The 16382-nt window shown below is 35.1% G+C and overlaps 1 protein-coding gene across 4 annotated transcripts in view; it reads right to left on the bottom strand.

Moving 5' to 3' along the window:
* The window catches only part of TUSC3 (tumor suppressor candidate 3), a 221527-nt gene that overhangs the window by 91448 nt on the left and 113697 nt on the right, over window positions 1-16382 (bottom strand). For all 4 annotated transcript variants that reach the window (XM_040643325.1, XM_040643322.1, XM_040643323.1 and 1 more), the window contains exon 5: window positions 14351-14491. In XM_040643325.1, the coding sequence (XP_040499259.1) occupies window positions 14351-14491 (141 nt within the window). The remainder of the gene's footprint in view (window positions 1-14350; window positions 14492-16382) is intronic.

Raw genomic sequence — 16382 nt, forward strand, 5'->3', positions numbered from 1 at the left:
ACGTTCTTACCAAGTACACCTGGGACATTCTCCAGAGCAGATAACATAATAGGTCACAAATCAGGCCTCAACAAATACAAAAAGACTGAGATCATACCATGCACCCTTTCTGACCAAATGCTATGAAACTAGAAGTCAACCACAAGAAAAAATTTGGAAAGACCGCAAATACATGGAGGTTAAACAGGCTACTAAACAACAAATGGGTCAACCAGAAAATCAAAGAAAAAAATTTTTTAAAAAATACATGGAAAAAATGAAAACACAACAGTCCAAAATCTTTGGTATGCAACAAAAGCAGTCCTAAGAGAAAGTATATAGCAACACGGGCCTATCTCAAGAAGCAAGAAAAATCTCAACATAAACTTACACCCTTTAGGGCTAGAAAAAGAACAACAAAAGAAGCCTAAAACCAGCAGAAGGAAGGAAATAATAAAGATTAGAGTGGAAATAAATGATATGGAAACTAAAAAAACTCAAACCCAATAAAACAGATCAATGAAATTAGGAGCTGGTTCTTTGAAAAAAAAAAAAACAATAAAATGGATAAACCTCCAGCCAGACTTACCAAAAAGAGAAAGGATCCAAATAAATAAAACCACAAATGAGAGACGAAAAATAACCACCCAACACCACAGAAATACAATTACAAGAGATTATAAGCGAATATATGCCAACAAATTAGGCAATCTGAAAGAAATGGATGCATTCCTAGAAACATATAAACTACCAAAAGTGAACCAGGAAGAAATAGAAAACTCAAACAGACCAATAACCAGTAAACAAATTGAATTAGGAATCCAAAAACTCCCAACAAACCGAAGTCCAGGACCAGATGGCTTCACAGGTGAATTCTACCCAAAGTCTCAAGGAGAGTTAGTACCCATTCGTCTCGAACTATTCCAAAAAACAGAAAAGAAAGGAAAACTTCCAAAGTCATTCTATGAGGCCAGCATTGTCCTGACACCAAAACCAGACAGAGACTATACTAAAAAAAAGAGGGGAGCCTGGGTGGCTCAGTGGGTTAAGCATCTACCTCTTGATTTCAGCTCCGGTCATGATCTCAGGGTTGTGAAATCAATTCCTGTCCCATGTCAGGCTCTGCACTCAGCACAGTCGGCTTGAGATTCTCTCTCTCTCCCCTTCTCCCTCTGCCCCTCCCCATTCGCACACTCTTTCTCTAATTAATTAATTAAATCTTTTTAAAGATGGGGCAGGTAAGAGGAAGAGGGAGAGAGAGAATCTTGAGCAGTCTCCATCTCACAACCCCGAGATCATAACCTAAACTGAAACAAGAGTCGGACACCCAACTGGCTGAGACACCCAGGTGCCCCCTATTATATATTTACTCTTAAAATAAGCTACAGAAAATAGTATGAACATCTACCAGTTCTGCACTGTATTTATCAAAAATAATCTGCATATAAACAGACCCACACAATTCAAACCTGATTTGTTAAAAGGTCGACTGTACTCACTTTACAGGAAAGACTATCCTATGTTTTATATAATCCTCTCTACAGTCCATATCTTTAAAATGTTATATTGCAAATAATTTAATGACTTCTTAATAAACAGGTAGTATCGTGACCAGAGTAACAAGAGACAACCACATCAGAGAATTCATTTCTACTACTCACAAGTGACTTACTTATAGTAAATTTATAGTACAATCATTATTTCATATCAGTCTATACACTTCACTTGTAAGAAAAAAGGTAGGAAGTATCTTTCTTAAGACTAAATATTTTATTTCATGGAAAGGAGTTACACATTGAACATAACTGTCAACAAATATTTATAATCACTAATGAGTTGGATTAAGGTTAGCAGTGATTGGCATGGAGTACAGAAGCTAGGCAGTCATTCCATGTATTGGATCTTCATAGTGAGGCTTATTTAATTATGACTTTATAATAACCAAAAGACTAGGGCAACCACACCTTCAAAAAAAAAGAAAAGGGAGGTCCATTCATGTATGAGTAGTTTTAAGATGTTCTTCGAATTATTGAGGCTATTGTCTGTCCTCATTACACAAAATTAGGAACTAGATTTATTACGAAAAGTATACCCTATTCTTTTCATTATATTCTTGCCATAATCCTCACACAAAAATATACATGAGGCTATACACAGAAACTACCAATTTGCAGACAGATATATGCCTCTTCAAATGACTCAAACTTAAAAACAGCAGTTGCTTCACTGAAAAAAACATTAGCAGCATTTATCTGCTTTTCACTTGTAAAGAGAACAAAATGAAAAACTACAGAGATAGTACCTGCATATTATTAGAAGTTACATAATTTAGTTCAAATAAATTTGTAAAGGTGCTCATTCTGAAGTCAGAGCGGCCTTGCAGTCTTGGACAGTCACAAGAAATACATTTCGACTGACACAACGCAATGTGCAGACACCAAAGAACCTTTCAGGAATGTGAAAATCGTGTAATAGTTTGTATTAATTTCAAGCTTAAATTTGACACAAAACTTACATAATTAAACTGATACAATTTCTTTGAGACAGAAGACACATTAAGGTATGTGAATCATCTTACAATATAGATTATCAGTGTTAAAAGGCAGAAAAGAGCTTCTGTCCTACTAAGATTTACTGTGATAATAAAGTTTGGATTATTAGATTTTTAAAATGTTTATCTTTCATGTTTTTAATTGCAAATTCTTAGGATGTTTTTCTTTCCATGTGAAATGAATATAACTATCACACTTATATTTCTGCTTTGAAATCACTGCCATCTATGAAGAGCTTTAGGTTGCCATGAAGATCTGTGCTAAGGGCTGCAAAACATAACATTTTAACTCATTTTGATATTCCAAGTCAACATTTATTTCTGAAAACCATAAAGTTATGTACCAGTGTACTTCAATATTTTACCCACCCATTCTACTTTAAACTCATCATAATGTGGAAGCTTATTGTTTATCATCCTTCTACGTTAGGGGATGGAGGAAGGGAAAATGGAGTAAAACCAGAATCAATGCTTATTCAGCTCTATAAACAATTATCATCATTTATAAACAGGATTTAATAGCATTTTTTTTTTTCAAGACCAGGAGGAACCTATAAATACTCCTTTACCTAATTTTTTTTAAAACTCAGAATCAGGAAGCTGTAATATTTACTTTTTAAATAGTTGCATATCTTCTTCCATATAAGGAAATTGCAAACTTTGTCTCTATCCTACACCCTAAAGCACTATGAACAGCTTCCTCTCATCAGGAAACAGTGCATTCTCAGCCTACCTGTGAGTCATATACAATAACATGAATAATGAAGAAAAAAAAAACAGCAATAGAATACAGTCTATGGAACTAAGGTGTGTAACACTCAGTGATCCCTTGGAAGATACTTTTGCATAGGTTCAATATACAATTGCTAATTGTATACAGACTTGTTCTTTACCAAGAAATGGGTATGTGGATAGAACTTCTTTCTTTAGAAATTTTTAGAAATTTAATAATTTCTCATTATTCTCATTTTGCATACAATTTTTGGTATTACAGAAGTGGTCTGCTCTAATTCATTGTTTTTATCTAGAAGCTTTCCTTTTCCGTGCAATCCAGGGCTTTCATCAGTTTCCACAAATCTGATAATACTTTGCCAAAAATTCCTAAAAAAAATTCTCTTTCCCAAAGAAAAATGGGATATTGGTTATTTCACACAAATGTTTGAGAATCTGAATAAATGGGTTAGCATTTTGGGTAGCCTCTTAACTTTGTAAGGATATCTTAAGAATTGCATAAGACTAGAAATGAACAAATCCATTTTTTCAATCTAGCTTTTTTAAAAATAAATAGAGTCAAGTTTGGTGGTGGTAGTGGTGGCTATCAGGCAGAATGTGGTAAAGAAGATTCAAATTAGTTTCCATAAGCTATCAACAGCTAAGGAAAAGACCACAGTTTGTATATTTCTATATTAATGAAAAACAGAAAGAGAAAAGTTTCAAGAAGAGCTTTTTTTAATTCAACATTTTGTCATCAGAGTAGAGTTTTAAAACATATTGTTTGAAAACATGTCTGTATTCTGCAGCCTGTTATTGACTTCTACAAGTCTGCCACTGGGGAACATGAACACGTGCCAAGATTTCCTTCTCAAGTACGTGGTTGTGAATGTTAGAATATTTTCTGCTATGCCAAGGTAATTATCTTCCAAGGATTCAAAGCAGAAAGAGAAAATTTGCATGATATAACAGAGGATGGAAGAAAATTGATCTGTTCAAGTATTTAACATTTACACACCATATAAATACTCTTAGGCATTTATTTGTAGTCATAATGGCTCACTACATCTATTGGTTTAAACATCCAACACGAGATATGTGTCCAGATTCAGAGAAGCCCAGAATAAAAAGAACACAGAACTTGAAGTCAGACACATGGGATCAAGTCCTAATCAATCATTTTCTAGTTGTGTGGGCTACAAGTTGAGTTTACTGAATCATAGTTTCCTTGTTTATAAAAGGATGATAATACAAATACCTTTTCATCATTATTGTAAGGAATCAGTACATAAAACATACCCTAAAGAAGGAAGAGATTCAATAAATAGTAATGATGATGATTAGCTTACAACAATAATTCTGGTGAGGAGAATAATGAAGGCATGCTATTGTCAACTGAATCTAATTCAGAGAGATTATGCTATCAGTGTTTGGTAGACAAACAGTGACAAGATCTGGCATGACACTAAATACTAAAGATTTAACTTTACAAAAACACTGAAACAAGTATTATATTTTCATCAAAAAACCTGGGTAGCTTTACTGAATGAAGCAACTTGAAAACTAGCCTGAGCAAAACCCAAAACACTTTTAAACCTACTAAGGTGCTTGAGATCACCTCTAGTATCCAATTATATTTAGAGTATAATTAATCCATTGTAACTCAATTATCAATACTAAAACCCAAATTTCAAATTTATGAGAGATATCTTTTCTATGTATTGGAAAGCCACAGAGGTTCTGTTTGAATTTCCAGCCACTAGATATTATTGCAGAAGACGGATGCTGTGCTGTAATGTGACGTGCCTGGTCTTCTTAATCTGTCCGAGCACATCCAGCTCAGTCATAAAGACTACTAATTCTTTGTTGAAAATAAAAACAGAAGGATAAAGGACTCCTACATGAAGATGAAAAGCACAAACCAACAATTAGCTATAAATATATATACATATACCATCTGAATTTTGATATTCTATTTATAAACTTTTTTACATCTTCTTTTGTTAAAGTATATTTTTTCTTCCTATTGTTAAAGATTTTATGTTCAATTATATTTTTAAATTGTTTACTATATAAAAATCCTAATGATTATTGGATAGTGACTTTGAATTCAGAAAACCTGTTCAACTCTACTAATAATTTTTATTATTGGTTCTCCATAAATGGTGATGAATTTTCCATGTGGACAATCGTAAGTAAATATGACGTGTCTACATTTATTTACTCCCTGCATTTCTTTTTCTGTTCTTATGCTTTGACTAAGACCACTAATAAAATGACGAATAGTATGTAATTATATGCTTTATTTTAAATTATCACTACTAAATATTTGCTAGACATTTTAAGATATCCTTTACCTAATTAAGAAACTTTGCTTGAATTTACAGTTTGCTAACTTTTTAAAATTATTTAAGAAATTTCTATGGTATTAGTGACACTACCACTACTTTAAGCCATTACTGTGATCGTTTTCAATTAATTTATACTTCCCCTACAGCTTAACCAACCATTCCTACAACCTGAATTTTGCTATTTTATATACAGCTAAAGAAAAACCTTTTGATTCCATGTTCATTAGCAAGATTTGTCATATGCCACAATACTACTTCCTATTTTCTAGCCATCTCTCAATTCTCATAGTTTACAGTCTTTCCTACAAGTACTTTGTTATCCACACTAGAGTGATGTTTTTTATTTCACTTAACTTTTTAGCAAAAGTTTTCTGGCAAGTTTCCTGTATCTGTAGGAAAAGCTGCTCTCATTTGTAAATTATTTCCCTCTTAACAGATATGCACAGATACTGTGTTAAATTCTTTGTTGATATGCTCATATTTGAATAGCATTCATTTTTTTCTGAACTAGTGAACTGGCTACAAGCAAGAGACCACATACCTCAGTAGTTCAATTTGTTATGAAAACTGGCCATTTCCTTAAAATACGATACCTCTGCGTAGCCACACCTCCTTTGTCTCTCAGAACTTAATTTCAGGCAGACTTCTTCCCTTAAATCTTCACTCCCCTTGATTTCTTCATGAGCCATTGCCACTAAGAAACAGGATCAGTACTTCAAAGGTAAACCACTCATTTTCCTGGGTCTCGATCTTTGCCTGCACTTTGAACACTGCCATCTCTGGTTCCTTAGTGCTCATTGCCTGAGCTGTCTTTACCACCTCCCCATGTAATCCTTCTGTATAGAAGTAAGGTCCCAACCACAGTATTCCTTCTCAGGACAGGGTCCTCATTGTCTGGGAAGAAATATTTCTTGCCAATTTTTGATACTTGCCACTAACACTGCACCCCTTAGCACTTTCTGATCCTCTCAATAACAAAGGATCCTGATGAAAGCATCTGATGGTGGCTGTGCTGCTTTCAGAAGTTGTTGAATATTTGCTAAAAAGTGACTTAGGAACTACTGGACTTGCTCACTTTTTAAGGATGATTTGCAAATGTTTAAACTTAATTCATGGTTACTTATTTACTATGAATTTATATTTTTTCCTGACATAATTTCAGTTGATATTTTCCAAGAAACTTGTTTTTTATATGTAGTAAAATTGACAGTACTGACTTTTTAAGAACTTTTGTTTTGCTTATGTGTAAGCAATATCATCACAGCAGAATAAGAGCATTCTACCATTTCCTCTCTAAAACACACTGATTTTTGACAATCGCGTATGGACAAGAGTGTCTTGGTGGAAGTTGAGTCCAACAGAGGTATGCCAGAGCACCACTGGAACAATGATAATGAAATTAACGGATGCACTGAGGAGGATTTAAGAAGAAGAGTTTCAGTTTCCTCCGAGGGGCACGGCTCAGTGCCCAGAGAGAACTTCTGTGATCTCTCCCACGGGGGAAAGTAAGAGCATGTTAGTGAGCACCCAGCTGTGTGGGATATTGACAAAGAGACACAATTTTTACTCCATCCAGAATACTGAGTCATACACTGCACAACTAGGGGGCAATGAACCAATGGGAGAATAGCAGCCAGGCCTCAGAACGGACACATCAAAAGAATGCAGATCCTAATAACCACTTCATGGAATCCATCAGGAAGCCTGCCCTGAGTTGAAGAGACTTCAACTGCGGATCCCCCCCAGCTGGCCCACAGGCACCCTCAGTGCTCCATGTGCATCACCTGCACACCCTTCTATCCTGTGGCTGTCCCCCTGTACACACTCTGAAGGCAATAAAAGTAAGCCTTTCAGACAACAATTGGGCAAATGCAGAAAGCCAACCTGACTCTGCAGGATGAGGAAAAAGGACACAAACCAGAGCGTTCGGCACCCAGCCTAGTTTTGCAAGATCAACAGAAGGTATGCAAAGCTGAGTCCCCCTCAGAGGGAACAAGAAGTAAAAGGTAGTTTTAGTATGCTACTGAAGTTGAATTATCAGTGCAAAATAGACTGTTATAAGATGTTTTATGTAAGAGAAGGGAGTCAAAACACCACTGTAAAAAATCATCAATTTATAAAGGAGGGAACAAAAAAACAGCCAGGAACAGCTGGCAGTATCCTCTTAATATGTGGATTTTTTTTTTTTTTTTTTCTGGGTGGAGGGTATGTAATTTATTTTATTGTTCTGAGTCTGGGTTTTGTTCCTTAGACATCACAATTCCTGGACGAGGGGACATGTCCCACCTCCCAGGTTCATAGTGCCAAGGGCCTGTTTGGGATTACTTTCCAGGTTCACAGTACATGAGGTTTCAGTTTTAATACTTCCTAGATGCTCAACTGAGGCAAAGTGACAAAATAACCCCCCCACCCCCACCTGCCAAAAATATAAAACCCTAAGCCCTCCGGCAGCAGAAAAGAATTAAGGTAGCATTAATAAGTCCTTATCCATCAATAATTACTTTAAATGTAAATGGATTAAATTATCCATTCAAAAGGTATACAGGGGATAAATGGATAAAAAAAGAAGACCCAACTATATGCTCCCCCTAGACACTCCTTTCAGCTTCAAGGAGAAAAATACTTTCCTTTCAAAGGGAAGATATGGAAAAAGATATTCCACAGAAATGGAAACCAAGAGAACAGGGTAGCTATACATGCATCAGAAAAAAATAGGGTTAAAGTAAAAAATGGTCACAAGAAATAAATAGGGTCATTATATAATGAAAAATGAGTCAATTCATCCAAAAAATATAACAGTTGTAAATATATATGACCATATCACAGCATCTAAATATATTAAGCCAACACTAACATATCTGAAGGCAGAAAAAAACAGCAGTACGGTAATCAGGGGCTCCAATACCTTAATTTCAACAATAGATAAGTCATCCAGACAACTAATAAGAAACAATGGGCTTGGATTATATTACACTTTAGTCCAACAGACCTAACAGACATATAGTGAACACTCCAGTAGCAGCAGAATACACACTCTTTTTAAGTGTACAATGAACATTCTATGGGACAGATCATATGTTAGTTCACAAAACAAGTTCTTAGCTAATTTATGATTGAAATTATACCAAGTGTCTCTTCAAATGCAATGGCAGGAAACTAGAAAGCTCACGAACATGCTATAGAACACACTCCCAAACAACCAACAAATTAAAGAAGAAATAAAATATTGTGAAACAAAACAAAATGGAAACAATATACTAAAACTTACCAGATGTCTTCATTGGAAAAGTGTCTGTTCTTATCTTCTGCCCGTATTACGGAGGGCACATATTGCATGGTGTACTGGGTGTTATACGCAAATAATGAATCATGGAACATTGCATCAAAAACTGGGAATGTACTGTATGGTGACTAATATAACAAAATAAAAATTAGAACTACTTTTGTAAGTTTTTTTTTTTTTAACAGGGAACTTTCTAGCAATAAACGCCTATATTAAGAAAAAAAGAATATCTGAAATAACCTAATTTTCTATCTCAAGAAAGTACAGAAAAAGAACTAAGCCAAAAACTAGCAAAAGGAAATAACAAAGATTAGAGCAGAAATAAATAAAAACTGGAAACACCACAGAAAAGATGAAACAAAGAACTTGGTTTTTTAAAGAGATAAAATTGACAAACCATTATCTAGACTAAGAAAAAATTCAAATGAATAAAATCAGAACCAAGAAGACATTACAACTCATACCACAGAAATACCAAGGGATTATAAGAGACTACTATGAACAAATATACACCAAGAAATTTGATAACCTAAAAGAAATAGAAACAATCCTAGAAACACAAACCTATTAAGACTGAATCAAAGAAAGAGAAAATCAGAGAACAGCAGCAAGAAGACTGAATCAGGAATAAAAAACCTCCCAACAAAGAAAAGTCCAGGTTTACCTAGTGAAGTCTACCAAAAATGTAAAGAATACCAATCTTTCTCACATTCTCCCAAACTCATTTTATGATGCCAGCATTACCCCAATACCAAAGCCTGATAAAGACACTAGAAGAAAACTACAAATATGCTTGATAAATACAAACGCAAAAATTCTCCACAAAATCTCCACAAAACAGTACATTCAAAAGATTATACACCATGATTAAGAGGGATTTATTTCTGGTATGCAAAGAGGGTTCAATAAAGATAAATCAACGCACTAATGGGATGAAAGATGAAAATCAACCATATGATCATCTCTAGAGATACAGAAAAATATTTCGCAAAATTCAACAGCCTTTCATGAGAAAAACTCTCACTAAATTGGATATAGAAAAAATGTAGCTCAACACAATAAAAGCCCTATTTGATAAGCCCACAGCTAACATCATACTCAATGATAGACTGGAAGGTCTCTAAGATCAGAAACAAGACAAGGGTGCCCACTATCATTATTCCTGTTCAGCATCATAGTGGAAGTCCTAGCCAGACCAACTGGGAAAGAAAAATAATAGGTATCCAAAGCAGAAAGGGAAAAGTAAAATTGTTTGTAGATGATATGATCTTATATACAGAAATTCCTAGACTCCACCAAAACCTATTAGAATAAATAACCAATTACAATAAAGTTTCAGGATACAAAACCAGTATATAGAAATCAGTTATGTTGCTGTAGACTAACAACAAAACATCTGAAAAAAAAATTTTTTTAAAGTCCCATTTACAATAGCATCAAAAACAATAAAATTCTTGGGAATAAATTTAACCAGGGAGGTGAAAGATATCCATGAAAGAAAGGAAACAAAAGGAAAAATATCCTGTGTTCATAGAGAATAAGAATTAATATTGTTAATATGTCCATACTACTTAAGTTCAATGTAATCACAGAATTCCAATGACATTTTTCACAGACATAGGAAAAAAAAAATCCTAAAATTTGTATGGAACCATAAAAAGATGCCAAACAGCCAATACAATACCAAGAAAGAAGAACAAATCTGGAAGCATGAAATTCCCTGAATTCAAAGTATAATCAAAACAGAATGGTACTGTCAGAAATAGACCAGTGCAATAGAATTCCAAGCCCAGAAATAAACTCACACGGGTACCATCAATAGGTATTTGAAACTATATCTGTATCTTTGGGGTAAATACCAGTACCCCAAAGACACAGATGTAGTGAAAAGAAGGGGCACATGCACCCCAACATTCATAGCAGCAATGTCCAAAATACCCAAACTGTGGAAGGAGCCGAGATGCCCTTCAACAGATGAATGGATAAGGAAAATGAGGTACATATAAACAATGGAATATTACTCAGCCATCAGAAAGGATGAATACCCACCATTTGCATCGACATGGATGGAACTGGAGGGGATTATACTAAATGAAATAAGTCAAGCAGAGAAAGACAATTCTCATATGGTTTCATTCATGTGGAACATAAGGAATAACCCGGAGGACCACAGGGGAAGGGAGGGAAAATGAATGGGAAGAAATTAGAGAGGGAGACAAACCATGAGAGACTCTGGACTCCAGGAAAAAAAACTGAGGCTTTCGGAGAGAAGGGGGCTAGGGGGAATGGGGTAGCCAGGTGATGGATATTAAGGAGGGCATGTGTTATGATGAACACTGGGTGTTATATGCAACTAATGAGTAGTTGAACACTACATCAAAAACTAATGATGTACTACTATACACTGGCTAACTGAACATAATAATAAATAAATTTCAAAATGGCAAAAAAAAAAACGAAACAAGTACTTGACAAGAGAGTGAAGAACACTCAACGAGGAAAGCATAGTCTCTTCGATAAAAACTGCTGAGAAAAGTGGATCTTCACATGCAAGAGTATGAAAATGGACACCTATCTTATGCCAATCACAGAAATTAATTCAAAATGGACTGAAGGCTTATACCTAAGACCCAAAACTATAAAACTCTAAACATATGAAAAACTCACTGACACTGGTCTTGACAATATTTTGAATATGACACCAAAAGCAGAAGTATAATGGGACTATATCACACCATAAAGCTTTTGCAAAGCAATGGTAACCACCAACAAAATGAAAAGGCAACTTACAGAATAGGAGAAAATAATCTGCAAATCATATGTTGGAGAAACTCACACAACTCAAAAAAAAAAAAAAATCCAATTAAAAAGTAGGCACAAAACCTGTATGGGTATTTTTTCCAAGGAAGACCTAAAAATGGCCAACAGGTACATGAAAAGATGCTCAAAAATCACCAATCATCAAGGAAATGGAAATCAAAATCACAATGAAGTAACATCTCATACCTATTAGAATGGTCATTATCGAAAAGATAAGAGGTAACAAGTGTGGGCAAGGAGGTAGAAAAAGGAATTCTTATGCACTGTTGGTTGGAAGGTAAAAGGTACAGCCACAATGGAAAACAGTATGGAGGTTCCTTAAAAAATTAAAAATACAACTACTATATGATCCAGCAATCCCACTTCTGGGTATATATCTGAAAGCAATCATATTTCTATCCTAAAGAGAGATCTGTATCCCCATATTCACTGCATCATTATTCACAATAGTCAAGACATAGAAACTACTTAAGTGTTCTTTGACAGATGAATGGAGATATATATATATATATATATATATTCTCTCTCTATATATATATCTCTATATATCTCACATTTCAGCCATAAAAAAAAATCGTGCCATTTGCAACAACATAGATGGGCCTGGATAGCATAATGCCAAGTAAAATAAGTTGGAGGAAGTCTAATACTTTATGATCTCCCTTATACATAGAATCTAAATACAGGGAGAATGGAATGGTGATGTCCAGGGGCTATAACGAGGAGAAAACAGGGAGATGTTGGTCAAAGGGTACAAATTTCCAGTTATAAAATGTGTAAGTTCTAAGGTTATCATTTATAGCAGTGTGACTAGAGTTAACAATACTATATCATATACTTGAAAGTTTCTAAGACTAAATCTTGAATGTTCTCACCACACACACACACACACACACACACACACAAGTAATTTATATGAGGTGATAAAGGTATTAACTAACCTCATTATGGTAATCATTTTGCAATATATACATGTATCAAATCATCACATTGCATACCCTCAACTTTCACACAATGTTATATGTCAGTTATTCCTCAGTAGAGCTGGGGGGGTAGGGGGAAGTCCTTTCCTTAGGGATAGCAAAGAAACAAACAAACAAAAAGCCTACTGTTTCTAGATTTATACATTGTTTTACGCAGCAGTGTGGGTCTCAATGCAGCAGTTCTCCGGAAGGGTACTTCTTATTTGTGCTACATGATTTACCAGGCCACCGTCCCCTTTCTTTCAGTTGTACACCCTTATTTTACAACACTGATATCCTGGTCTCCATGGAAGACCCCACAAGGGCTTTTCATATCCTTCAAGCTCTTAACCTCTACGCAATGTCTCAAATTGAGGAGATCAGAATGGCTATTCAACAGCCAGCAGTGGAAGACTATAACCTCTTTCTCTATTTATTTATTTATCCCCAGGGTGCAGAACATGGATTTTTGCCTACAAGCACTGCAATCAATCAATCAATCACCAACCATAAAATGGAGGCTTCTAAGTTCAATATTTTAACAGGGCCCTGTCACTTTGCCTTAGGTGGCTCACAGGACATATGTCAGTATACAGAATAGACACTTTTACTGGACCATAAGAACATCCAAGCCAGAAGATCTGGGTTCACTACCACGGAATTTGCATGTTCTTCTTTGTTCTTTATCCATGCTCTGTAGTCAAGCGTCACTTCAAATCTTCTGCCTATTTTCTGAATTATTAAACAGTAAAACTGACTTTTTATTCTTTTGGTGTACAGTTCTATAAATTTTGACATGATGGGGAAGGTTCCCCTTTAAGAGTTTGGCTCCTACAGTTTCCCACTACCAATTGCTTTCATTGTCTCTACTGTTCTGCCACAGGACTGCCTGAGGAATTGGGGTACAAGAAAATAGAAAAAAGACACAAGAATCTCTTTTACTCTCCTTGAGCCAGAACTAGAGGTATCTCCTAGATACCTCTCTGTCTGCTCCAAATTGCCGAAACTCAACTCAAGGAAAAACAAAACAGGAGATGTAGAAGGTTGATAATTTTTTATCTACTAATTAAATGTCATCTTGAATGCTGGTATTCTTACCTGATCTACCTGCTGACCTTTACTTTTTAGAAACACCAAATACGTGAGGAGATTTGCATTCACTCCAGGTTTATAGTTCTGTTAGCAGGAGAGAAAGCTAGTATGTATATATGCCATCTTACCCATAAACAGATTGTCTATTTTTTAAAACCATGATTTCTATCTTCTGGGCAGTAATAATTATTCACATATTCTAGATACATGTCCCATACACATATATTTTCCAAATATATTCTCTAAGTCTATAAATTCTTTGAAGAGGAAATATTTTAATCCTGGTTAGGTCCAATTTATTATTTTTTCTTCCATGGTTTATGCTTTTTGTGTTATAAAGATTTTGTATTCTTCCGGAAGATTTCTAATTTTAGTTTTACATATGGACCCATAATCCATTTTGGGTAATTTTTATATGTGGTGTGAGCAAAGGGTTGTGGCTCATTATTTACATGAGGATATTTAACTGTTCCAGCACAATTTGTTGAAGACTATTCTTTTCTCACTGAATTACTCTGACATCTTTGTTGAAAATCAACAACCATACAACTTATACTATTTACAAAGAAATAAGGAGAAAAAGTATAGCACAATAACATACCAGAGATACCATGGCCCAACCAGTCTTGTTATAGATGAATTCCAAGTTGTTCCTTCTTAAATAGAGCAAACCGCCAACAAGTGACACTAACAGGGCCAAAGCAATGGTGCCAGAATAGTTGGGTGGCCTGAAGACTCGAATCTGCAAACATGCAATGAAAATTTTAAGAGCCAAATAAAGTAAAAGTGTTTTTCTCTTGACCATATTCTAGTCCTTCCAATTTTCAACACCACAACTTTAGAAAGGTGCCACCCTACTTTTCATTTGTGGAACTAACACTCTCTTTACTCTTTACAAATCAAAAACAAATGTCTTTCAACATGACTATATAAAAAGACCTGCTTTAGGTGAACAGTTAGTATACACACACGTTACTTATGTTTAACACAGAACTGCTGTGTTTCACCTATGAAACACAAGATCATCTAGTACGGGGGAGGACATGGGAATATAATATATTTATTATTCCAAATTGGGATAGTTTAACATCTTTAGCCTTTTTTAACACCTTACTGACATATAATACACATGCCATACAATTCACCTGGTGTACAATTCAATGGTTTTTAGTATATTCACGGGGTTTTGCAACCATCACCAAAGTCAGCATCAGAACATTCCAATCACATAAAAAAATAACCCTTCAGCAATCCCCCTGGTATACCCTTCACCCTCCAACCCTAAACGGCTCATTTATCTTGGATATATACCTAAGAGTAGAACTGCTGGGTTATATAGTAATGCTAGGTTTCTTGGTTTGAGTAATTGCCCAGCTGTTTTCCAAAGCGGCTACACCATTTTACATTCCCATTGGTAGTATATGAGAATTCTGATTTCTCCACTTCCTTGCCAATATATTCTCTCATTCATTGATTCCAGCCAACCTAAATAGGTATGCGATACTAACTCACTGTAGGTTTGATTTGCATGTTCCTAATGACTAATGAGGCTGAGCATCTTTTCATGTACTTATTAACCACTTGTATATTTTCCTTATGTAAATGTCTATTCAGATTCTTTGTCCACTTTTTAATTGGGCTGTCTTTTTATTATTGAGTTATAAGATTTCCTATATACATACTAGATATAAGTCCTTTGTCAAAAAAATAATTTGTAAATATTTTCTCCCCTTCTGTGGGTTGTCTTTTCATTTTCTTGTTGGTGTCCACTAAAACATTAAAGCTATTTTTAAAAAGTGGATGGCATTGTTATGAAATCTTGGTTCTAAAAACACTTCCCACTAAAAGAAACCAAGGCTCTGAGAAGAGATGGGTAACTAAGTGCCCCACGGGGTAGATTAGGTAGATAAGCCTGAGATATATTACGTGAGGAAATTGTGTCAGGAAAGTAAGAAAATGCTTTAAAAAAATGAAGGCGAGATATCACGCGGACACAAGAGCCAGCATAAAGAAGATCCCACTAGTCAAATCTAGACAATTTTAGTACCGAAATATTTAATTATAGTAATAACTTACTAACCACTGGAGAAAAAAATGCAACTCATCAGTCCCTACCAATGATTGATTGATTGATAGGTAGGACGGGAGAACTCCTGCTCACAGTAAAATGCTCAAGGCCAACTAGAAATATGGACAGAGGAGAAGCAGAACATCATCACCTTGCAACCATTTTGGTAAAATCTGGATCAGAGAAAAATCAACAATGGATACTAGATCTAGGCAAAAGTTCTGATGAGGAGTATGGTATTTCTCTGCTCTTAAGGTGTTTCCACACAGACAGCTTACTAATTTCAAAGGGGGGGAAGTAATTATACAGCAGAGAAATGGAAAACATCTTGACCAGATGATCAACATTTCAGATCATCAATGAGAGTCAGACAGATGTCATGACCAAAACATGACCTATGTAGTACTGTGTCTGAGAATGTATAAGTAGAATCCAGTCATAAACAAATATCAGAAAAAATTAAATATCAGGCAAATCAAATGAGGATCATTCTATTTAAAAAGTGGAAAAGGATTCAAGATGTCAATGCATTTAAAAGACAAAGATGAGCTATGGAAATATTCCA

The sequence above is a fragment of the Ursus maritimus genome, unplaced genomic scaffold, assembly GCF_017311325.1.
Source record: "Ursus maritimus isolate PB19 unplaced genomic scaffold, ASM1731132v1 scaffold_28, whole genome shotgun sequence".
NCBI lineage: Eukaryota > Metazoa > Chordata > Mammalia > Carnivora > Ursidae > Ursus > Ursus maritimus.